Source organism: Gymnoscopelus braueri (assembly GCF_963280865.1).
Source record: "Gymnoscopelus braueri genome assembly, chromosome: 15".
NCBI classification, from domain to species: domain Eukaryota; kingdom Metazoa; phylum Chordata; class Actinopteri; order Myctophiformes; family Myctophidae; genus Gymnoscopelus; species Gymnoscopelus braueri.
The window spans coordinates 39,980,128-40,005,629 of NC_137620.1; the positions used below are offsets into that span (position 1 = coordinate 39,980,128).

At 39.8% G+C, this 25,502-nt stretch overlaps 2 protein-coding genes across 4 annotated transcripts; both read left to right on the forward strand.

The window, feature by feature from the left end:
• The first annotated feature begins 1,740 nt into the window (after positions 1–1,740).
• Positions 1,741–13,267, forward strand: cnpy3 (canopy FGF signaling regulator 3). Its single transcript, XM_080450727.1, has 6 exons — positions 1,741–1,976; positions 5,648–5,777; positions 7,777–7,873; positions 8,783–8,905; positions 10,180–10,297; positions 11,162–13,267. The coding sequence occupies exons 1-6, from the start codon at positions 1,853–1,855 to the stop codon at positions 11,452–11,454; spliced, it is 885 nt and encodes a 294-aa protein (XP_080306853.1). The 5' UTR covers positions 1,741–1,852; the 3' UTR covers positions 11,455–13,267.
• A 1,331-nt stretch (positions 13,268–14,598) lies between these two features.
• Positions 14,599–22,060, forward strand: LOC308101999 (molybdopterin synthase catalytic subunit-like). Of its 3 annotated transcripts, none has more exons than XR_013934598.1 (7): positions 14,599–14,746; positions 17,152–17,273; positions 17,836–17,976; positions 19,114–19,343; positions 19,498–19,617; positions 20,086–20,209; positions 21,122–22,060. XR_013934598.1 is itself a non-coding variant. In XM_080451573.1 (7 exons), the coding sequence occupies exons 4-7, from the start codon at positions 19,148–19,150 to the stop codon at positions 21,194–21,196; spliced, it is 549 nt and encodes a 182-aa protein (XP_080307699.1). In that variant the 5' UTR covers positions 14,599–14,746; positions 17,152–17,273; positions 17,836–17,976; positions 19,114–19,147; the 3' UTR covers positions 21,197–22,060. The 3 variants fall into 3 exon arrangements, 2 of the variants coding, with proteins under 2 accessions (XP_080307699.1, XP_080307700.1); XM_080451573.1 differs by having other exon boundaries at positions 19,498–19,651; XM_080451574.1 differs by having other exon boundaries at positions 14,657–14,746; positions 16,754–17,273; positions 19,498–19,651.
• Positions 22,061–25,502: the final 3,442 nt, after the last annotated feature.

Here is a 25,502-nt window from a genome sequence, read left to right on the forward strand (position 1 = left end):
ACAAACTATTAGGCATTTATTGTCAACTGGTTTATATACCACTTAAACATAATACTTTGTTCTCAAATAAGCTGAAGTTAAAAAGTAAATGCCACACAGCAACAGATTTGGCTATGTGGGATGGCACATTTGTTGTGTTAAATTGTGACTGTAGCCTGAATGCATGAGTGGTCAATTGTAAGCAAAAACAGATTGTTATAATTGGAAGTAAGTAATATCCATAATTAAATGCAAACCTTTTGCTGAGATCTGCAGACTAACAATAATTAGCCGTTTCTGGCCAGAGGCACTTGTCTGACCTCTGACCTCACTGGACGGCCCGCCACATTTTTTTTTTTTTTTTTTTACACCTCTCCAGCTTAGCTGAGAGTGTAATGTGGTAGAGGAGGTCTCCCCGAACGTGTGAGTATGTCAAAAATGCTGACATGAAGAGCTGTCTCCTGTCCAGCGTCCAATTTGTAAAGGCATATGCACTCCAGTGAACAGCATTTATCCATTTAGATACATTCTTAATGTTATTAAAACAGTTCAAAACTGTTTTTGTTACACAGAAACATAATTTGTGCTGTCTAGCTTCGTTTTAATGCTTAATTTATTTAGTTTTAATGTGCACATGAATCGTTTTTTACCCCCCCCCCTTTCCTTTTTTTCTCTTGTACATATTTTTTACTTTTCATAAAACCTGTAAGCTGATTGTACGACGTTCTGTATAGTAGTGTGTATATCTATGTCTCTTATGTCATCATGATTTGAGTGCGTGGGAACTGGGGATCTCATTTTAAACAAGCTTAGTGCTTTATGAGCCTTCCAGTTTAGTAGACCTTGTATTGTGAATTTTGTACTTCCATGTACTGTTGTTCTCATGTCTTACTAAATAAAGTACATCAATCAAACACTCTGGAGGGTACTCTTATTCTGAAGAGATCGTCCACCGGAAAACTTACATTTGACGGCTTATATTTGATAGCGGAACACAGCTGCCAAATCGATCCCACATCCCTAGCTGTAGAATACAACTCTCGTAGACGTATTTATGATTCTGACGTTTTCAATCTACGAGAGCTGTATGGTTCACGCCCCATGGAGACAGGGACTTTCTGCACTATGCCCCGTAGACACTCCAAACGTGTCCGAATTGAAAATAAAGGTGCTTACCCCTAGGCCCCAAATGTTAACTGTCTATACGTGGTAGTAGTTTAATGTAATAATCCATATCTTTCAATAAAGAAGTGTTTTAATGCCGTCTGTGGCCGAACCTCATTTTGTCACCCTCGTTTACTTCCCGTTTACATTTAGTGTAATTCCGGGTTTTACCGGATGCGCCCCGTCACTACCCGTCACTACCGCCCTTTGGGAACTTCCGACAGAATCGTTCACAGACGGCATTAAAACACTTCTTTATTGAAAGATATGAATTATTACATTAACTACTACCGCGTAGAGACAGTTAACATTTGGGGCTTGGAAGTAAGCACCTTTATTTTCAATGTTTACATGTTTGGAGTGTCTACGGGGCATAGTGCAGAAAGTCCCTGTGTCCATGGGGCGTGAACCATACAACTCTCGTAGATTGAAAACGTCAGAATCATAAATACGTCAGTTGTATTCTACAGCTACCCCACATCCCACCAGTCAGGAGCTCGCGCGACAGAGAGCTTGCCACTTCTCCCTCGCCGATTGGTCCACGCTGGACGACACGCCCCCAACAACACGGAAGCGAGCGCTCGGCTAAAACAAATCTCTAGTGAATGGAGGGAAGACGGAGGAGAGAGACGTACGAAGATCAGACCAAATAAACGGCACATTTAGAGCATTAGTTAGTGTGTTTTTTTTTGTTCATGTGCTCGACGACATGATCGCCGCGGTGTTGTTGACGCTGTGGCCGCTGATCGGCGCGGTCGGAGCGGCTGATGCTGGGAAGAAGGACGGAGCTGGAGCTGACGATGAGTGGGTCCACCTGCCCAACCGATGCGAAGGTATTATATAGTCAGAGCAGGGGTCTTCAACGTGTTCAGGCCAAGGACCCCTTGGCTGAGAGAGAGCGAAAGCAGGGACCCCCATAATATATTGTATAAAGTATTTTTTATCTCCATAGATTTCATAGGCAGCTTCATAGACTATTAGTTTCACAGCACTATCATGTTGGATTCATGTTAATGTGTATTTCCAGACATTTAACCATGCTCTAAAAACAATACTTAGTAAACCTGACCTTTCACTCTGTACTTTCTGTACTTTCACTCTTTTTCCCCCCTATACCGAACCACTTTGCGGAAAATAGCAGATCTACAAGCGCACAACGCCTCGCAGCGCGAGGCGTTGTGTGCTTGTAGATCTGCTATTTTTCATCCCTATTCTCATCCCTATTCTCATCCCTATTTTCCTCAGAATAGGGATTCTTGGTTGAAGTGGTTAATGTAAAAATCACAAAGATTTGGCGGACCCCCTGTAGTAACTCTGAGGACCCCCTAGGGGTCCCGGGCCCCCTGTTGAAGACCTCTGATATAGAGTGTTATTATACGAAAATAGCAGATCTACAAGTGACATGACACGAGCTGCGGATCTAAAAGCTTTATTATACGAAAATAGCAGATCTAGTGACATGAGCAGATGATCTACAAGCTTTATTATACGATAATAGCTGATCTACAAGGGACATGACATGAGCTGCAGTCTACGAAAATAGCAGATCTACAAGTGACGTGAGCTGCAGATCTACAAGCTTTATTATTCAAAAATAGTAGATCTACAAGTGACATGACGTGACCTGCAGATCTACACGCTTTATTATACAAAAATAGCAGATCTACAAGGGACATGACATGAGCTGCAGATCTACAAAGCTTCATTATACGATAATAGTAAATCTACAAGTGACATGACATGAGCAGATCTACACGCTTTCTAAAACGAAAATAGCAGATTTACAAGCTTAATTATTTGAAAATAGCTGATCTACTAAGTGACATGACATGAGCAGATCTACAAGCTTTATTATACGAAAATAGCAGATCTACAAGTGACATGACATGAGCAGATCTACAGGCTTTATTATACGTAAATTAAATGCCAAAAATCCAAGAAATTCCATAAAATTTAAAACAAAATGTTTAGTTAGTTAGTAGTGAAAATAGTGGATCTACACGCGATGTGTTGTGAGCTTGTACATCTGCTATTTTCACTAGTTTGGGTCACGGGGCGACATTACATAATTTGTTTCTCTTTCTTTTCTCTCGAGCTATAAAACGTTTGGGAACCAACATCCAATGGCATGTGCAACGCGTTGTGAGCTTGTAGATCTGCTGCTCGTGTCACTTGTGGATCTGCTCATGTCACTTGTGGATCTGCTCATGTCACTTGTGGATCTGCTCATGTCACTTGTGGATCTGCTCATGTCACTTGTGGATCTGCTCATGTCACTTGTAGATCTGCTCATGTCACGCCCGCTCAAACACGTTTATTAACATGTAGGTTCAACATTCACAACCTTACAGCCCGGTGCAGATCATCACAACATACAGTTACAACTGAGACACAGGATGGTTTCTAACTTGGTCTGGTGTGATGATGCTGATGATAATCTAGGTCAAATGTACCGCATAGGGCAGCCTCTCTGAGGCGGGCCTTACACTGTATCCCTCGGTGGTACTCAATCTTTTTTTTTTTTTTTACTTAAGTTAAAGTATCAATACAGCAATGTAGAAATACTCTGTTGCAAGTGCAAGTCCCGGTATTCAAAATGTACTTGAGTAAAAGTACAAAAAGTATCAGCATCAAAAATATACTTAAGGCACCAAAAGTAAAAGTACTCATTGTGCAGAATGTCCCATTACACAAGTTCAAAATGTATAGAGAAATCTTTTGAAATTCGCAGATCTACAAGCTTGTAGATCTGCTTCAAATGGCCGAAATGTTTATAAGGCTGAAGTGGTGTGTTTTGTAATAATAATGAAAATCTACAAAGTAATTAGTAATGAACTAATAACTAAATAATTGTAGTGGAGTAAAAGTACAATATTTGCCTCTGAGATGTATTGGAGTAGAAGTAAAAGTACTGAAAATTGGAAATACCAGCAACGTAAAAAATACCAAACAATTGTACTGCACTGTACTTGAGTAAATGTACTTAATTACTTTCCACCACTGGTATCCCTATAATAGACATCCTCATATTACTTGGAGGAAACCCGGGGCCATCACAGGCGATTTTCATATACAGTATGTTATTCCTGACTGGCTATAGAGAGAGTATGGTATATTTAAAAAGAAAAAAAGTATTATTTTGTATATGTCTGATTCTGCAAAATTGGGGAAGTTCTCCATAAGCCCCTAGGCTTCTAAACTTCTCCTGCACAATATGGTTATATTTATATATTTCTTTCTTCTGTTTTTAACTCTTTATGTGCTAATAAGTATAACTTGAAACTGAGAGACAGACAGAGAGAGAAAGAGAGAATCGCTTGACAGACCCTTCTTAACCAAAGATTTGACCAACTCTAAACAAGTTGTGATGGGACCATCGTACTATCTCCTGACTCCAGTTATTTCCCTTGGCTTGGTTATCTTTCTATTAGCCAGTACAACAACTATTTCTGCTCTGGTCCTTCATAGAATCTGTCCCAGTTAAAAGGGCATGATGGCCTAGTCATGTACTGTACTGTACTGTATTATATTGCCCTAGGCCTAGGCATACAGTATATGTTCCGAAAGGAATACAAAGGCCTAAATAAGTAAGTAAAATCAGTATAAGTATCAATTGATACATACTGTAGCTATTAGTCAAAGAGGACGGTGTGAATCTTTTGGCACTGAGCTCATGTGGATACGAGCAGAGGGCACCTCGATGTAAAATTGGCTATTTTGTCCAAAATGTAAAAAAATATATATATTTGGAAAATGTCCTCAAGTATGCATGATGTGAACGTACACGGTGGGTACATCATTATCAGACCTACATTTATCCTTCAACTTCTTGTTTATGCCCACAATGATTGGATAAACAGGTTTTGTAGCAATGTGTTGCAATTGTAGAAACATTATTAGACCTTTTAATTGTCAAATGTTCAATCGTGTTCTAATCATGTATACTTTACTTTACTTACTCCATTAAGACCAGGAAAAGCATCTGTGTCATTTTAAGATTTCTTTAGCTATTCAAAAATAGCATATTTACAAGCTCTGTGCCGCGCTACAAGCTTGTAGATCTGCTATTTGTGAAGATTTGTGCAAATCTTTGAATATATATATTTTTTAAAGCGAACATTTGTAACTCAAATCTTTGCCTCTGGGGGTCCCTGGAACACAATATTTTGAGATGGGGGTGCGCGGCCAAATGCATATCATTTTGGGAGTTCTGACATGAAAAAGTTTGAGAACCACTGATATAGAAACATACGTTTAAAAAAAAAAAATGTAGGATTTAGAAGACATTTGGAGAATCCCCAGAAGCAAAGATTTGAGTTAAAAAAAAATTATATATTCAAAAGATTAACACAAAGTGTGTGTGTGTGTGTGTGTGTGTGTGTGTGTGTGTGTGTGTGTGTGTGTGTGTGTGTGTGTGTGTGTGTGTGTGTGTGTGTGTGTGTGTGTGTGTGTGTGTGTGTGTGTGTGTGTGTGTCTGTGTCCGTGTGTCCGTGTGTGTGTCCAGTGTGCAAGTTTGTTTCCATAGAGATGAAGTCGGCGTTCGATGAGACGGGGAAGACCAAGGAGGTGCTGGCGACAAACTATAACTTCATAGACGACAACAAGGGAACGCCGCCGATCAAATATGTCAAGTCGTAAGTTGTTTGTGATGATGATGGTTGGGTGGGTGATGGATTGAGAGGTGGATAGATGCTATGTTGATGAAATGAATGCATAGGAAACCCAGGACTTTTTTGGTGTTATCCTTTTATTTAGCCTTAATGTATTCACTGTACCACATGCCGTTTACATGTCTGACTACCGTAGTAAAAGTATTCAATCAAATCAAAAATAGACACATATATTTGGCTGGGCTGGATATTAACCCGTTAGGACCTGGAACGCATCTGTGTCACTTTAGATTTCTTTGGCTATTAAAAAATAGCAGATATACAAGCTCATAGCGCGGCACCGAGTGCCGCGCTATGAGCTTGTAGATCTGCTATTTTTGAAAAATCGTGAAAAAATATTTTTTTCAAAAAACTGTTAGGATTTAGAAAACATTTTTTAAGAGTCGCCTCAGGTCTTAATGGGTTAAAGAGGTGTCCGCTTGTCTGTTTTGACCCACCAGTCACATTGTGTGGTAGATAGATGTACCCACATTTTACCAGCCACCGCAGATTTTAACCACACACTGTAGCTTTTACAACCATAAGGGAGCAAGACAATATTAAGATCAGCCTACATTACAAAACACACATTTTAGTAACTAATGAAGCTATACGCTACTGTGATTGTATTCTGTGACGTCAGGTCTTAGCTTCAGTCTAAAGAGATACATTTCTGATCTTGGGGGATTCCTCATTTTGCATTTTAGATGAATGACTGATTCCATTTTTCAAATGTTTCTTTCATTGAGGCTATGTCTGGAAATTGGACTATTCATGAACAAATAGTAGTTGAAGTTGTTGCTTGATTTGGGTCAGTACGTCCGCTCTTACAGAGTGCCAGTTCTGTTGACTTCTGCCCACTTGAGCACCTGTTAGGGCTGTCACGATTATGCCATTTTACATGGCGATTAATTGTCACACTAATAATTGCAAATTTTTATTATTATTTTTTGCTTTGTGCAGTGCTTTGTTGTTGAGCACTGGAACATAAAAATGAGATTTCTGTCTGGCTTTTAGGCTTTGAATTTGCACAGGACATATATACAAATGACCAAAAAAATTACTGACATATTTAATTTAAAAATAACATCCCTCGGTGCTTGCAAAGGTGCCCGTTGCTAAAAATAAACCAGGAAGATATCTTGTGACTAGCACATTCAACATGAAAAGAGATAGATGAATGGCTTGATACTATCAAATTAGATTGATAGATAGATGGATAGATAGGTGTGTACTATTTGTGTCTCAAATACAGAACATGTTCAACTTCCTCTGGGACAGTCTTTTTATAGAATAGAGAAGTTCTACTGTGCATATGAGAGAGATAGTGCGTGCGTGTGTGCGTGTGTGTGTGTGTGTGTGTGTGTGTGTGTGTGTCTGCGCGCGTGCGTGCGTGCACGGAGAGAGAAAGCAGGTGTTTTAGTATTTGTAGAAGATGTCGTGTTTTTAATAAAATGGGCCCGTTTTGCATAAAATGCCACGCAATGCAACCCGATGGCTGGGAAACTTTGCACACACATTGCCACTAAGCCAAAGAAGAACCTCAATCCCCAATTTTTTAAATCTCAGATCCCTTTCCAATTGGCTAAAGACTGCCTTCCAATGTTTGCAGGCAGGCAACCCGGCCTGGCGAAGATCTGTGCTCGGAGGAGCACACGTTTCTAGTTTAGTGAGGATTTCTTTATTTTATTTTGTCATGTCTATAACCACACACACCCAACTGAAAAATAACATGAAAACGTCAACTTTTCTGTTTCAAATGTTTATCTCATGGCTGCGTCATTCATTCATCCATCCATTCATGTGGGGAAATAGTTTGCACACTACTTCCTGCTTTCTCACCCTTCATCCCCTACCATCCATGTGAGTGCGAATTGTTCAAGGTTTTCACTTCTGCTTTCTGCTGTGAATGTTTAACTAAAGAACTCTGTCTCTCTCTCTCTGTCTCTCTCTCCCTCTTCCTCCCTCCCTCCCTCCCCCATAGAGACCTGAGGTTTATTGAGGTTGTGGAGAACGTGTGTCAGAGACTGACAGAGTACAACCTCCACAAGGAGAGGACGGGCAGCAACCGCTTCGCCAAGGCAAGTGTGTGTGAGAGTAGGAGACTAGGAGAGGGAGAGGAATGTCTCACCTCACAATGGCCAGTGGTTCTGCCAGTGCCAGTGGTTCTCAACCTTTTCAGGCCGCGACCCCCCAACATAATCATATTTGAACTGGGGACCCCCCCCCGCACCCTGATTCCACAGATACATATTGTGAAAATAACCGATCTACAAGCTTGCGAGGCATTGTGACCTTATACAGTACAGTACAGTTCCAAAATGTTGCCTCTTTCTTATATTATTTGACAATTTGGCCCATCTTAGGTTTTAAAAAGGTCTTAAAAGTCCTTAAATTGTCACTTTACTGTCATCGGGGGACCCCCCCCCCCAAAAAAAAACGTGGGGTCCCGACCCACAGGTTGAGAACCACTGCTGTAGGCGCTGCGCTCCACCTCAGCAGCCCATCTCCCATTGGTCGATTTTATTGAAATGGGGATAGACACCCCCCCCCCCCTTTTAAACTTTTGTTTAACCACTTGGACCCCCAGCACCCCTATTCTCGGGGGAACGTTTCGCCAAAAATAGTCGGATCTACAAGCTCACAACGCGTTGCAACGCGTTGTGAGCTTGTAGATCTGCTATTTTTTCCGACTCGATTTGTGTAGATTGAAATAACCAAATGCACTCTTTACAGGTCTGCCTTGTAAAGCATAGAGGGTTTCAGTGGTACTGAATTTGCAGCTCAACAAAAGCTAATTCTTCCTAGCGTATGACGGAGGACAATTTCACGATAAATGAAAGTATTCGGCGATACGATTATTGTGAGAGTTTTCTTACCACGATAAACGATAATAACGATTATCATCCCATCCCTAGTTACTACACTAATTGACTGGCTGTGCGCACCCCTAAATAAAAGTACACGTCTGTGTCTGTCTCTCTCTGTAGGGCATGTCAGAGACATTCTCCACCCTCCATGGTCTGGTGAACAAAGGAGTGAAGGTAGTCATGGACATTCCCTATGAGCTGTGGAACGAGACGTCTGCTGAGGTGGCTGACCTAAAAAAGCAGGTAAATAATGCGATGGTAACTTCTACTAGGGCTGGGTAAAATATAGATATTATATTAACCCATAAAGACCTGAGGCCGATTCTAAATATGTTTTCTAAATCCTTACAGTTTTTTGAAAAAAATATATTTATTTATATCTGCCCCCCCCCCCCCCCCCCCAGAAGCAAAGATTTGAGTTACAACTGTTTACACGATTTTTTAAAAATGGCAGATCTACAAGCTCATAACGCGGCACTCGTATAGAGCTTGTATATAGATCTGCTATTCTTGAATAGCCAAAGAAATCTAAAATGGCACAGATGCGTTCCCGGTCTTAACTCTTTCAGTGCCAAGAGTATTTTCATAAAGTACTCCCAAACTGCCAGGAATTTGCGTTTTTTTTTATTTTGTAATTTTGTAATTTTTCATTCAAATAAATGATCTGATTGGGGTTTTAAACCCATAATACAGTTCTACCAGTAGAGAGCAACAAATCGACACATTGATGATCTCGCTGGCTCACTCGCCCCCTCCCAAACAGGCTCACGTCATATCCGGTCAGAACCGGATGTTGACATTTTCGACAATCGTTGATCGCGCTAAATTACGATGCGATACACGACTACGATGACTGATCGTCACCCAGACCAAAGAGAGTAGACGTGGACCTCTCCGTTCGCTTTTTATACCGTGTGAAAAACCGTGACTTTCCCTATTCTGGCCGAAAATCACCGGAGAAAAACAACGTGACCCGGAAATGAATTTTTTTTTTTTACATCCGGCTCCGGGTGAGTCTGATGTAGTCAGGAAGCGAAAGTGATCATGAAAAATATACAGAATAGCGCGACCACAGTCAAAAGTAAAAACTCGGGATTTCTCGTGCTGGCACTGAGGGTACTCGGGAAAAACTCGGGATATGTCGGGGCGTGGCACTGAGAGAGTTAATATCGCGATGTGAAACTAGGTATGGTATATCGCAATATGATGATAGGGCATAAGTTTAGTCTTTTCCTGGTTTTAAAGGTTGCATTGTTTGTAGTAATTAAGTGATTTTGTGATTTTAACCTGACTCTTACATTTTTTGCTTTCACCCACTTAGTTATTATAGGTGGTATTACTGACGATTTTGTGAAAGCAACATCTACACAATATCGTCACAATATCTTGAGGTTATTTGGTCAAAAATATATTCTTATATTCTTGTACTCGTAGCCGTATTGCCCAGCCCTAACGTGTGTGTGTGTGTGTGTGTGTGTGTGTGTGTGTGTGTGCGTGTGCGTGCGCGCGTGCGACAGTGTGACACTCTGGTGGAACGGTATGAGGAAGTGATAGAGGACTGGTACAAGGGCAGCCAAGAAGAGGACCTCACCACCTATCTGTGTGAGAAACACGTTCTCAAAGGAAAGGACACAGGTAACACACACACACACAGCTTCTGTCATTTTTCAGGATATAATAATCCACTGTATGACCAAAAACCAGTGGATACCTTTTTTGGTTGGTGTTTCTAATTACTGCCCATTGTTCCATTGAATGGACATCTTATTGCTGCAGCTGCGATGACATTCTAGTCACGCCTGTGCTTCCAATTTTGTTCCAACGGTTTGCAGAAGGCCGTTTCCTGTTTCAGAATGACAATCAGGGGGGATTGTCATTGTCATGAAACGGGAACCGGGTCTTCCCCATACAGACAAAGATATGCTGAGATGAGAGACACGAGTGACGGCAGTGGTGGAAAAAGTACTCACATTTTTCTACTTAAGTAAAAGTATCAATACTGCAACGTAGAAATACTCTGTTAAAAGTAAAAGGTGTTCCGTGTTCAAAATGTTACTTGAGTAAAAGTACAAAAGTATTGGCATCAAAATATACTTAAAGTACCAAAAGTAAAAGTGCTAAAATGTTTGAAAATAGCAGATCTACAAGCTCACAACGTGTCGCGATGATTTGTCAAAAGATGATTTTGACATATTATACATTTGCATGAGTACTTTCTACTTTTGGTACTTTCAGTACATTTTGATACCAATACTTTTGTACTTTTACTCAAGTACATTTTGAATTCCGGACTTTTACTCGTAACAAGAGTATTTCTACATTGCAGTATTGATACTTTCACTTAAGTAACAAATGTGAGTACTTTTTCCACCACTGATGTTTTTAAGACGTCCATTCACTGGAACAAAGAACACTAATTAGAAACACTAATTAGACAGGAGGATGCATAGATGGCACATTGGGCCTATAATGGAATCACTTTGTATTCCCTCCATCCAGCCTGTCTGAGCGAGGACTGGAAGCCAGAGAAGAAAGGAGACCCGGCCGCGCTGTCGGAAGACAAGAAGAAAAAGAAGAAGGGAGGGAAGAAGGGAAAAGGCGGAGAGGAGGGCAGCACGGACGGAGAGAAGACGAGCAAGAAGAAGAAGGAAAAGAAGGCAAAGAAGAAGAAAAAGAGCAAACACCCCGTGCATAAGACGGAGGGAGGAGGAGGAGGAGGAGGAGGGGGTTTGTCCTCGGATGAAGACATCCAGGGGAAGGTCTCTCTTCCTGGGAAGAAGACAGAGCTGTGATCCCCTGGACAGACCGTGCAACAAAACCAATAGTTCAGGTTTTTTTAATCTGTACTCAGGAGGACCAGAATAGCCCGTTTCAGATGTATGAAAATGTCCCAGTTTCCTACACATGGCACTGAGATTGTCTTTGTTTACCAGTATTATCCAATCAGAGCTTGAAGAAGCTGTTGGTAAACGTTTAGCCCGTCCCGTCCCGTCCCGTCAGAGGAATCAGACACACGACCCCTTTAGCAACGTGGTTGTATAAAGCTCCGGTCCCAGAGAGTCCCCAGGCTCCTTGCTTTTACATTTCAGAGATCTAGGCTTTGAAAGAAGCTGCTTAGCTGGTGCGTCTACTGGCTTTCACTTAGTTTTAGTCTTGTAGCCACACTTTCAGAGACCTCCACTTACTGATAAGTAGGGGATTGTTAATTTGTATTCATATTGATACCATTATGTGTACTGCTTAACGAACCAGGTCCTTTTCTACTCATGTGTTACTTTTCTATAATTGGATGGAAAGAGGAGACGACAACGCACCGCGACACATTCTTACATTCTTAGCTTGTTGATCTATCTATTATTTTTGACACACAACACCCTACATAGTATATAAACAAAAGTTGTGAACACGCACGTAAGGTAATTCAATTCTCGTCCTTGTTTTAATGGTGGTTACATCTCTGATTGTCTGACTATGCAAGACTAGCCTGGTTTACCAGGCTATATGGGTCCTCAAGACTGGAGCTGAAATCATGAAGGAAATGATTGCTGTTGCTCGTGCATCTGTAAATATCTGTCCCCTTGTTTTGTTTTTATTTGGACCCGTTGTTTAGTTATCATAAAAAAAGGAATGACAGTACCGGTTAATGTTCATTTATCCCTTTTCATAATGTGAAGTGTTGTTCAGTCTATGCTTTGTTACAATCATGTCTATTTTGTATGTTTCCTTTGCATTCCTGTCTGAGGTCCAGTGTTTTTTACCAATCAATAATTTAATTTGATTATATACTACAGTAGTTTTAAGTTTTAAACGGAAACTTGACCAATAATATTCAAGATTGATGCATTTATAAAATTGGAGTTCAGCAACTTTACAACTTGTTTAAGTATTACTGGGGCCTGTCTTTTGAAATACAAAACATTTTCATGTAGGGCTGTGCAGTATATTGATATCGTGATATGAAACTAGATTGAGACTGAATATCGTAATATCGTGCCATGACGTGGGTGTTGTCTTTTCCTGGTTTTAATTACTTGCACCCTATTTTATACTTGCAAAAATGTGCGAAAATAGCAATTGTAGATCTGCTATTTTTGAAAATGTTTCAAAAATATATATATTTTCGTCACAATACAATATTATCGTCACAATAATCGATATTGAGGTAATTGGTCAAAAATATGATATTTGATTTGGTCCCAGCCCTATTTTCCTGTATTGTCATTTTGCTGGTTGTGTGCTGCTATTTAAGTGTGTGTGTGTGTGTGTGTGTGTGTGTGGTTTTGAGTGCTTGTCTGAGTGATCGATCAGCTGCTGCTGTTACTGCATGTCTGCCTTTTACAAATTCAACAGATTTTTTAACTTGAAGAGGATAAAGCTGTTCTACAAAACTGCTTTTTGCAATCTTAAGGGACATGAAATAAAAATTGTATGCATTATTAAATGTATTGCTTATCAAAAAATGTGTTAGATTTCCTTGTTAACTTTCTTATCGTTTTGCATAATTTGTTTTGATGTTTTGTTTTGCTCATTTTGGTCTCGATTTGTCTCTTGCCTTTTGTTTGTGTGGTTTTTTATTTTCATTAAACATTGTGACATTATTTTTAAGCCTTGGTGTTTTGTTTATTCAAGTTTAAATGTATTTTTCTTTCTTTAGCATATGTTATGGTATGACTATCAAGTCAATATTTGGAAGTCATTGATTGATTGAATACTTAATTAACAGTTTGCAAAAAAGTACATAATCATCATGGTATAAAATGTTGAGTTTCTGAAGGCATTATACTTTGTAAAAAATTGAGTCAGTATAGTACTGTATGTGTTTTCAGTTTGTGAAATTCATAGTAAGTCAACTTTTTCATTTTATGGAAGTCAGTATGTTGACCTTAACAATAAAAGTAGGTCATATTATAGTGTGTACATTTCTTTTTAGGTTTGAGCATATATGTCTTATCTTTAAGTCACGGTATTCATAATAGTAGTCATGTTGACTTTTTTTTAGGTCATAGTAAGCTATATAACGGGTATACTTTAGAAGTTAATGTTATAGTTTATTGACTTTTCCAGTTTTTGTCAAGTCACGGTATATTTTGTCAGTCAGTATGGTATGCTGATATACATTTTAATGTTGATTAGAGATCATGATATGGAGGATGGAGCTGTGTGTGTGTGTGTGTGTGTGTGTGTGTGTGTGTGTGTGTGTGTGTGTGTGTGTGTGTGTGTGCGCGTGTGTGCGTGTGCGTGTGCGTGTGTGTGTGTGTGTGTGTGTGTGTGTGTGTGTGTGTGTGTGTGTGTGTGTGTGTGTGTGTGTGTGTGTGTGTGTGCGTGCGTGTGTGTGCGCGCGCTCACATGACCCTCAAACCGTGACCAGCATAAATCACGGTGCGGGCCGGGGTACATTCCGACGTACTACCGGTGTTGCCATGTCGGCTTATTATAAGCGACTTTAGGCTTGTTTTTCTGGTAAGTTGCTTTTAAATATTAGTGGTTGCAGTTATTTGGCCTAGTTTCTGAAGTGTAGTTGCTTATTTGGGCTTGTTTCCTATGTTGTTTAAACCAGTGATTCTTAAGATTCAAGAACCCCCAAATTAATTTGTCCAATATTTTCCAATATTTTCAGACTCAACCGTCTGAAAGTATTTTGTGCTAGAGACCCCCATACAATATTTTGTGGATTTGAATAAAGTATGACTTTTTTTTCAAGATTTTTCTTTGAAAATAGCAGATCTACAAGCTCACATAGACCTGCTATTTTCAAATATCCGATGCATATAGGTTTATAAGTGCTCGTCGTCGTCGTGGCCTAAGTTGCTTCTTTTGGGCTTGTTTTCCTAGACCTGGTTGCTTGTTTCTTTCGCAAAACCTGGCAACACTGTGGACCACTTGCAGCAAGCGACGCTCCTCTCCCTTTGCACCAATCGGAGTGCGTCGTTGGTGTACGTCACGGACGTAGGTGACGACGTACAGCCAATGAGAGAACGGCCTGTAAACGACCCCGGAAGAAGTAGACTGAACGTCGTAGAAAGTTCCAATAAGAAGGAAAACATTTCTACTAAAACTTCATAGAGTTTATTAATGACGGCGCAGGTAAGACATGTGAATATTCATAACTGTGTGGTGTATCAGCACTAGCACTGTCTGACAGTGGAAGACAGTACCAATACTAATAGTAGTAGCCTTAGATAAAGACTCTAGATATATTGATTTTTACCATTTTTTTTTTAAATCTCTACGATAGTCTTAGCGACCACACCCCCTCAGAATGCCCTGGAATGTCACCAGCAAAGCCCGTACTTCTATGGGTTATTATGTACAAATGCAAAATATAAGGTACTTACCCGCTTGCCCCAAATGTTAACTAGGTGTCCGGAGTATTTGTGCAATATATTAGTCCATATTTTTCAATAAAGAAGTGTTTTAATCCCGTCTGTGACCGAACGCCATTAATTCCCCCTCGTTTACTTCCTGTTTACATTGAGTGTAATTCTGGCTTTCACCGGATGCGCCCCGCCTCTACCGCCCATTGGGAACTTCTGACAGAATCGGCCACAGACGGGATTAAAACACTTCTATATTGAAAAATATGGACTAATACATTGCACAAACACACTGGACACCTAGTTAACATTTGGGGCAAGCGGGTAAACACCTTATATTTTGCCTTTGTTTATGTTTGGAGAAGTACGGGCTTTGGAGCTGACATTCCAGGGCATTCTTGGGGTGCTCGCTAAGACTCTCGTAGAGATAAATTAATGTCAAACATCGATCAAATACTATCTACGAGAGTCTTGATCTTAAAATAATTGTAGTGGAGTAAAAGTATAATATTTGCCTCTGAGATGTAGTGGAGTAGAAGTAAAAGTAAAGTAAAAAAAATACCTCAAAATGGTACCTATAGCACAGTACTTGAGTAAAAGTACTTAGTTACTTTACACCACTGGTGACTGGCTAATAGTTGTATACTACTGTTTTGTAGCTACTATACTATAGTAATAGTATTACTGTAATACTATCAGTAGTAGTAATAGTAGTACTATTAACAGTAGTAGGCTACAACTATTACTACAAACTAAGATTTGTAGTAATAGTATTACTAGTAGTAATACTAATAATTGTAATAGTAGGCTAGTGGTTATAGTAAGAGCTGTAGTAATAGTTTTACTAACAGTAGTATAGTAGTAGCAGAATCAGCTGTATTATTGTCACATCACAGGTTTACAGGTGTAAAAATATATAAAAAAGTATATATAAATAAACTCACAAATAACTAGACCAGGTGAACTCAAACCTATAGCACCTGTTTAAACAACAAGCCATCTAAATGACATTGTGGTCAAGCTAAACAAATGTAAATATAAATGTGAACAGTAGCCTCTAGCGAGGGCTGTCACCATTACACATTTAAGTTGACCATTTATTGTCACTCGAATAATTACGATTAACGATTTTAATTGTGTGTTTGGCTTTGAACACATTGGAACATATGAATACAATTTTTTATTTCTGTTTGCCTTTTAGGCTTCGTAATAAAACATTGCACAGGGCAGTCTGGGCAGATATGACAAATAATTAAATATACAAAGAAATTATTGACCTTTAATATTTTTATACGTGGAAAAATGTGCAGAAACGAAGCTTGTAGATCTGCTATTTCTGACTTTTTTGATATTTGAAAATGTATGAACATTTTTCAACATGGAAACGATTATGACGATTATGCAATTTTTTTAAAAAGCGATTATCTGAAATAATTGCGATTAGAAGATAATGTAATAATTGTGACAGGCCTACCGCTAGCCAGTATGCACTGTATTTCTAGCTTCCCACCATTTCACAATTTTTCCCATATCTATGAAATATCCTCTGCCTCTTTTTAGCCATTCTAAGTTCCCCCTGTCATCCATGGTTTATCCTGGAAATTCATTGTTTTCCTCTGTAACAATTGAGATTATTATCAGTTATCACAATGACACTATTATCAATGTCTTGTTTTGACGTAAATAAATGAAAAACTAAATTCAACCATTAAGTTATGAATGAAATCTCTCTCTTCTTCCCTCCACCCCTCTCTCTCTCTGTCTCTTCTCTCTCTAGGTGTTAATGTTGTATTTCATCTCTCTCTTCTTCTCTCCATCTCTCTGTATGTCTCTTCTCTCTCTAGGTGTTAATGTTGTATTTCATCTCTCTTCTTCTCTCCATCTCTCTGTATGTCTCTCCTCTCTAGGTGTTAATGTTGTATTTCATCTCTCTCTTCTTCTCTCCGTCTCTCTGTATGTCTCTTCTCTCTCTAGGTGTTAATGTTGTATTTCATCTCTCTCTTCTTCTCTCCGTCTCTCTGTATGTCTCTTCTCTCTCTAGGTGTTAATGTTGTATTTCATCTCTCTCTTCTTCTCTCCGTCTCTCTGTATGTCTCTTCTCTCTCTAGGTGTTAATGTTGTATTTCATCTCTCTCTTATTCTCTCCATCTCTCTGTATGTCTCTTCTCTCTCTAGGTGTTAGTGTTGTATTTCGCTCGGGGTGCAGAGGCAGCTGGACTCAGGTCAGAAACCTTGACTCTGCCGGCACAGCTCACCAGTAGCCTCCTGTGGCAAGAGCTGGTACTGCGGCACCCACGGTATAGATATATAATGAATATTATTAATATATATTGTATTATTATTGGTGTTATTATAGATGTGATTATTGGCATCAAACTACAAAACATGTTTTGCTCTTCTCTCCCTCTCCCACTCTCTCATATTCAATTCAAGATAGTTCATTGGCATGAATGTACCAAAAACAATATTGCCAAAGCATGTATGACATGGAAATAAATAATGAAATATTATGTCCAGCGGTCCGGTGCTGGACCGCGGTCCGCCTGTTGAGTACCCCTGAACTATACGATTAAAAAAATGGTCAAACATTGGCCAAATAGTACAAAATGACCTAAGAAAAAATTGTGAAAATAGCAGATCTACAAGCTAGATCGGCTATTTATCTGTGGGACCGAGTCAAACTAATTGTAATGCCTGGACTACAATTCCAAGTGCTTGACAGGGTGGGGGGGTCCCCAGTTCAAAATATGATTATTTTGAGGGGTCGCGTTCTGAAAATGTTGAGAACCACTGATCTAGGTTCTCCTCACCCTTCTCTCTCTCTCTCTAATTTGTCTCTCTTTCTCTCTGTTCTTCTAGACTGGACGTTCTGAGTGACCAGGTGGTTCTGGCAGTGGGCCAGCAGTACGTGGAGCTGGGCGACCAGACGGTAACGCTGTCGGAGGGCCAGGAGGTCGCGGTCATCACTCCCGTCAGTGGGGGCTAGAGGGTTAACCGAAGGTGGGACTCTTTGTTTTCAAATTTAACTCATTAAGACGGGTAAAGCATCTTTGTGTCATTTTTTTGATTTATTTGGCTATTCAAAAATAGCAGATCTACAAGCTCGTAGCGCGGTACCGAGTGCCGCGCTACGAGCTTGTAGATCTGCTATCTTGTTTGTTTTAATCGTGAACATTTTTGCAAATCTTTGACTATATATGTTTTTTAAAGCAAACATTTTTAACTCCAATCTTTGCTTATGGGGGATTCTACAAATGTCTTCTAAATCCTAATTTATTTATTTTTTTTACGTATGTCGCTATATCAGTGGTTCTCAAACCTTTTTCAAGGACCTCCCAAAAATATGTTGTTCCAGGGACCCCAGAAGCAAAGATGTACAGTATGTACAGTATGTAGAAAATGTATATTATATTCAAAGATTTGCACACATTTTGACAATTTTCTTTCAAAAATAGCAGATCTACAAGCTCATAGCGCGCGGCACTCGGTGCCGCGCGCTATGAGCTTGTAGATCTGCTATTTTTGAATAGCCAAATAAATCTTAAAATGACACAGATGCGTCCCCGGTCTAAAAGGGTTAAAGTCCCTTTCCACATGTGGTGTGGTTTAAATCCTCTGTTCAGTTGATGTCAAACATTTTTCATTTAATTTTTAACGTAATTTTACTTCTCTCGTCTTTGAGGGGGTTCCAGGGGGTCCCGAGCTAAATTAGTTAATAATAGCATTAAAATCAGGCTATTTTTTTGCGATGCATTGTGAGGGGTCCCTGGCACACAATGTTTTTCAGATGGGTATCTGCGGCCAAATCCGTATTAATTTGGGTGTCCTTGACATGAAAAGGTTTGTTATACATAAGGGCTAAATACAATGATGACAGTTTCGGGGCATTCACCATAATCCAGTAACTAAAGTAACTAAGTACATTTACGAGTACTGTACTTAAGTACCATTTTGAACTTGTGAAATGGTGCACAATGAGTACTTTTACTTTTGTGCTTTAAATATATATTTTGATACCAATACTTTTGTACTTTTACTCAAGTAAATTTAGATTTCTCCACTTTCACTTGTCTACAATGCAGTATTGATACTTTCACTTAAGTAAAACATGCGAGTACTTTTTCCACCACTGTCCAGCACACAGGGTTTCATCAGGACCATCATATTGCTGATGAACTCGGCCAAAGAGGTGGAGGAGGAGGAGAAGAAGAACGCCAAACGAAGGGATGAGAACGGAGGTGCAGAAGGAGCGATGGAGGAAGGGAAGGGCAGTGATTGGCTGAAACTGACGTGCGAGCCGCTATCGGTGGACGACGCCACGCGCCTCGTCGGCGATGAAGGCTGTGGAGCCATCGCTATGTTTATAGGTACTACACTGTGTGTGTGTGTGTGTGTGTGTGTGGGGGGTGGGGGATGTATAATGTATATGATTAGAGGCAACTGAACAACATTTGGGATTTTGTAATATATTTTAAAAATTTGGACTCAGACGTGTGTGTGTGTGTGTGTGTGTGTGTCCAGGCACAACACGGGACACGTTCGAGGGGAGGCGTGTGATTCGCCTGGAGTACGAGGCGTACGAGGCCATGGCCCAATCGGAGCTTAGGAAGGTCTGCCGTGGTGCCAGAGAGGCGTGGCCAGGTGTGAGACACATCTGCATCCATCACAGACTGGGGTATTCTGTGTGTGTGTGTGTGTGTGTGTGTGTGTGTGTGTGTGTGTGTGTGTGTGTGTGTGTGTGTGTGTGTGTGTGTGTGTGTGTGTGTGTGTGTGTGTGTGTGTGTGTGTGTGTGTGTGTGTGTGTGTGTGTGTGTGTGTGTGTGTGTGTGTGAAATAAACACACACATGTGTGAAGTAAAATAAATAACTTTGGTTTTATAAAACATTTTTTATTGGATTACTGCGATAAATTATACAATAATACATGCTTATATTTTCCATTCATAATGCAATGTTTTTCAGTTCATCATCATTCAAGTTTGAGCCAATAAAGAAAACTGATTATTTGTGATTAACTAATCAAAATCATGCACTGGCGAATGATTTGAATTGTTTGACAGCACTAATGTCTAAAAAACGTTTTGTGTGTCCGTGTGTGTGTGTGTCCAGCATTGTGCCAGTGGGCGAGGCCAGCGTTGTCATAGCGATATCGTCACCCCATCGTCAGGACTCCCTTCAGGCCGTCCAGTACTGCATCAACACACTGAAAACCACTGTCCCCATCTGGAAAAAGGTACTACTAGTGTACTTGTAATGTACTAGTAGTACAGTGATAGTGGAGCAACACTTAATATAAGCCAGGGGTCTTCAACATTTTCAGGCCAAGGACCCCCTAGCTGAGAGAGAGATGAAGCAGGGACCCCCTCTATATTGTATAAAATTGTGTTTCAGATTATACTTTTTTTGTTTACTTGGTCTGCTTTTTTTCCCTCTACACCTATAACTCTATGCCAAAAATAGCCGATCTACAAGCGCGAGGCTTGTAGATATATAGTAGATCTATATTTTTGGCTAAAGTTCTCCTCAGAAAAGGGATGCTAAGGTTCAAGTGGTTAAGGTAAAAAGAAAAATCATCTCACACAAAGATTTGGCGGACCCCTTGTAGTAACTCTGAGGACCCCTGATATAAGCGATTGGAACTATTATACAAAATAATCAGTTTATAATAATAATCTAATAATCGATCATCTAAATTATATATATATTTTTTTTAAATGGCCGATCTACAAGTTCACAACGCGTTGCGATGTTACTCATTGTGAGCTTGTAGATCGGCTATTTTCACTACTTCAATGTGAAACTATTGACAAAGGGGAAAATAATTATGAATTAGAATTTTTGGCAGCAATTTGTATTAACAAAACGTCTTGATTATTCTATTAATCGAAAAAGTTATTGATAGACTAATTTACTAAGAAGATAATTGCTAGTAATATAGTAGTACAGCAGTAGTTGTAGTATTAATGTACGGTAAATAGTATAGTAATATCATGTTTTTCTACACTGAATTTAGCGTGTGTGTGTGTGTGTGTGTGTGTGTGTGTGTGTGTGTGTGTGTGTGTGTGTGTGTGTGTGTGTGTGTGTGTGTGTGTGTGTGTGTGTGTGTGTGTGTGTGTGTGTGTGTGTGTGTGTGTGTGTGTTACAGGAGGTATATGAGGACGATGGTTCGAGCTGGAAGGAGAATCAGGAATGTCCATGGGGTCGCTCTAAACGAACCTGAATCCAATCTGGATCCATTATTATTATTAAAACAATGCTTATAATAACAATACATCTTATCGTTACAATTTTATAATCTTAATAATTTATTATACTATTATCTCTATTGCTATTAATATTATACTTTAAACAGTAATGTCGCGCTGCGACGCGTTGTGAGCTTGTAGATCGGCTATTTTCAGCATGCAACCAGGTGTAAAATCAGCCATCAAGGCACCGCCAAAATACATTATAGTCGACTAAATCAACTGTCGTTTTAGTCGACTAATAATCTTATGATATTTAGTCGACTAAAGCTAGACAAAAACTACAACATTTCAGATGACTAAAATATGACTAAAACTAAATGGAATTTTATTCAAAAGACTATGACTAAAACTGAATAAAAACTCGCTGTCAAAATCAGCACAGCTTCCTCATCACAACACCCCTGATGCTGCTGGACACACGCGGCCACTCTTGACGAGGAGGAACGTCCCCCCTGCCACCACGGCCAGAGTGCCCAGAGTCAGGCCCACTCCACAGAACACGTCCACGCCAGAACTGGGCCTCGCCACCTGCTCAGCGTCTGCAGAGGAACGACAAATCACACAACAAAAGGCTGAAAGAGCTGTTGTTGCTTTGAGTGCTTTCTTTAGTCTATCACTTTGCTTTAGTATTAGTTAAATCTAGCTTTGTTTCGTTTAGTTATTCTCAAAGTTGTCGATTTCAAGGACCCTCAGTTTGGTATGCATTAGACCAGTGGTTCTCAACCTTTTCAGGTCGTAACCCCCCCCGAAATAATCATATTTAAGCACTTGGAATGTAGGAGTGAAGGCGTTACATTTTGTTTGACTCGGTTCCACAGATAAATATTGTGAGTATAGCAGATCTACAAGCTCACAACAGATCAGCTATTTTCACAATGTTTGCCTCTTTCTTATATTATACTGTAGTATAGTTTATTGATTACTTTTGATGCAGTCTTTTTTTCTTTCTTTCTTTTTTTTAGGTATTGAAAAGGTCTTAAAGGTTCTTAAATTGTCACTTCACTGCCATCTGGGGACCCCCCCCCCCCGCCCCCAAAATCATGTGGGGGTCCCGACCCACAGGGTGAGAACCACTGCATTAGACCACGGAGTGGTGGTGGCGGTAATGGGTCCATTTGGGACCATAAGATACTATGTTGAAAGCAGAGTACTGACCAGTGGTCGGAAAAGTACTCAAATGTTTTACCTAAGTTAAAGTATCAATACTGCAATGTAGGAGTACTCCGTTACAAGTAATGGCCCGTAATTCAAAATTCACTTGAGTAAAAGTACAAAAGTATTGGTATCAAAATGTACTTAGAGTACCAAAAGTAAAAGTACTAAAATGTTTGAAAATAGCCGATCTACAAGCTCACAACGCGTCGCATCACGACGCGCTGTGAGCTTGTAGATCGGCTATTTTCAAATAGCCTCGGTATGAAATAGGGCTAAAGTGGTTAATGGATGTTTTATCATGTAATAATTTATATCAGCAAAGTAACTAGTAACTAAAGTTTTCAAATAAGTGTAGTGGAGTAAAAGTTCAACATTTGCCTCTGAGATGTAGTGGAGTAGAAGTAAAAGTATAGACAATTCGAAATACTCCAGTAAAGTAAAAGTACCTCCAAATTGTACTTAAAAGTACAGTACTTGAGTAAATGTACTTAGTTACTTCACACCACTGGTACTACTGACCCCAGAACCTGACCGTGGGCTTCTCCAGGGCAGGGTGCGTCACGCTGCAGCTGTACTCGTCTCCCTCATGGGGGACGAAGTCCAGTGAGGAGAACTGGTGGAAGGTTCCGTCCTCGTCAGGGAAGTAGCGGCTCAGAGACGCTCCGCGGTTCACCGCTTCACCATTCCTGGTCCAGCTGACCTGCAGTGGAGGAACAAAGTACATTTACTTGAGCAAGAAAGGAAAAACTGGTGCGCTTCCTCCGGATGCCTTCTTAGTTTAGTCAGTGGGTGCTCAGCTATGTGTACAAATCAAATCAAAAACCACCTAAGTGGAAAAAGCGGCACTCCAAAGTAAATACTGCAAGACCGTGGCTCAGTTTCTCATTTTATTGCGAGATAAAATGAGAAACTGAGCCACTGTCTTGCAGTATTTATTTAGTGCCGCTTTTTCCACTTAGGTGGTTTTTGATTACATTTACTTGAGCGTTTGTATTTTTGGTGACTTTTTTTGATGACTTTTACTTCACCACACTTACAGCATTGGTCTCAAAGTGCGTCCCCAGCACAATGTGTTAATATAGCATCACAATAATTTTAACCACATTAACCTTTTATCCTTTGGCTATTCAAAAATAGCAGATATACAAGCTCATGGCGTGGCACCGAGTGCTGCGCTACGAGCTTGTAGATCTGCTATTTTTGAAAAAATCTTTGCAAACCTTTGAATATATATATATATATATATATATATATATATATATATATATATATATATATATATATATATATATATATATATATATATATATATAATATCTTTACTACTGGGGGGGGGGGGGTCCCTGGAACAAAATATTTTGAGATGGGGGTCCGCGGCCAAATACATATCATTTTGGGGGTCCTTGACATGAAACATTATACTTTGACTCAAGTAAGTCAAGTACTTGGTTTGAGTACTTGTGTCCACCTCTGCTGACCTGGATGGATGGAGGGTAGAAGTGTCTGACGTAGCAGATGAGTCTGTTCTCCTTCCCCAGCTCCACCTCCTCTGATGGATACAGGACACTGTCAGGAGCTTCTGTTGGATGGAGAGGCGGGGTCAGTGGTGGGAAAAAGTACTTGCATTACTTTAGTAAAAGTGTCAATACTGCAATGTAGAAATCAGTGGTGGAAAAAGTACTAACATTTCTTTAAGTAAAAGTATCAATACCACAATGTAGAGTAGCCGATGTACAAGCCCACAACACGTCGCATCGCGACGCGTTGTGAGCTTGTAGATCTGCTATTTTCGAACATTTTAGTACTTTTACTTTTGGTACTTTTAAGTATATTTTTATTTTGATACCAATACTTTTGTTATTTTTGAATTTCGGACTTTTACTTGTAACTGAGTACAGTATTGATACTTTTACTTAAGTAAAACATTTGAGTACTTTTTCCACCACTGAGTCCTCCTATAGCTCAATTCTGGAGTATTTCAAACTTGACTAAATGAAGGCTAACATACAAAAGAACGCTTCAACAATAGAGACTTCTGTTATGAGTGACTGACTGATGGTGTAGTGACTCAGCACGGAGATTCCATGTTCAAGTCCCTGTTCTATAGTTCAATGCTGTGGTATTTCAACTTATAACTACTAACTGAAGGCTAACATACAAAAGAATGGGTAAGAAACTGTACTAAGAGACATGTTGTAAGTGAGTAAGTGATGGTGTAATGATAAGACTCAGCATAGAGGTTCCATGTTCAAATCCCTGTCCTCTTATAGTTAGTTCATTGTTCAGTACTGTGACATTTTTAAGGCTGTAAATAAATACAATAAACCTGCTTGAGAGCCCAGAAGGTGCCTTGGCGCAATGGTGTGTTGTGCTTGATCAATTGCCTCTGCTACAGACAGTTCACATGGATCAAGTCCAATGCCATCAAGGTAGGCTACTGCAGGACCATTGGGGGGGGGAACTGGATCCCTCTCCGTGTCCTGAGAACTAAAGGTGGGATTATGTCTGAAAGAACTCTGTCTAGCTGAAGTTTAATAGGCTGCATCCATACTTCTTGTACTTTGACATGTAAACTCTGTGCCAGCCAATCAATGCTAGTAGAGGAATGATTTGTTTTAACCAAAGATTGGGATTGCCTTTTGACATAATTATTTGTTTTAGATTTAGCAAAATTTCAGCTGGACAAAGAATTAACATATTTTGGTGGGAACCCCCTGGAACCCCCCAAAGGAACCCTTGGGGCCCCGGACCTCACTTCGAGAAGCACCGGCCTACTACACAAACAGAATAAAATGTCTCACTAAATCCATGTAGCACACTAAACCAGTAACCAGTATATGTATTGCAGTGTGCTTGGGTAGTTCAGTTGGCAAAGCATTCACCTTTGAATTATACTGTTCTGTTAATACTGGGCACACTGCCAGCTCAGTCAGTGTACGATTATACCATGTCAAAAGATAAGATTCATAATAAACTATTAAAGTGCTCTTATAAATTGTTGTGTAACTGTTGTGTCGATTTTATTTTTCAGGGCTGGATTTTGTCACCTCGCTGTAATTACCTTATTTTTTGGCATCACATAAATGCTGTTCATGAGTTACTTTAGCAACAGGTTGGGAAATT

Coding starts and splice junctions, on each gene's coding strand:
- cnpy3 (XM_080450727.1), top strand. CDS start 1,853: ATGATCGCCGCGGTGTTGTTGACGCTGTGGCCGCTGATCGGCGCGGTC. Junction 8,906..10,179: donor TGGCTGACCTAAAAAAGCAG/GTAAATAATGCG, acceptor CGCGTGCGACAG/TGTGACACTCTGGTGGAACG. Junction 10,298..11,161: donor TCTCAAAGGAAAGGACACAG/GTAACACACACA, acceptor CCCTCCATCCAG/CCTGTCTGAGCGAGGACTGG.
- LOC308101999 (XM_080451573.1), top strand. CDS start 19,148: ATGAACTCGGCCAAAGAGGTGGAGGAGGAGGAGAAGAAGAACGCCAAA. Junction 19,344..19,497: donor AGCCATCGCTATGTTTATAG/GTACTACACTGT, acceptor GTGTGTGTCCAG/GCACAACACGGGACACGTTC. Junction 20,210..21,121: donor CTGTCCCCATCTGGAAAAAG/GTACTACTAGTG, acceptor TGTGTGTTACAG/GAGGTATATGAGGACGATGG.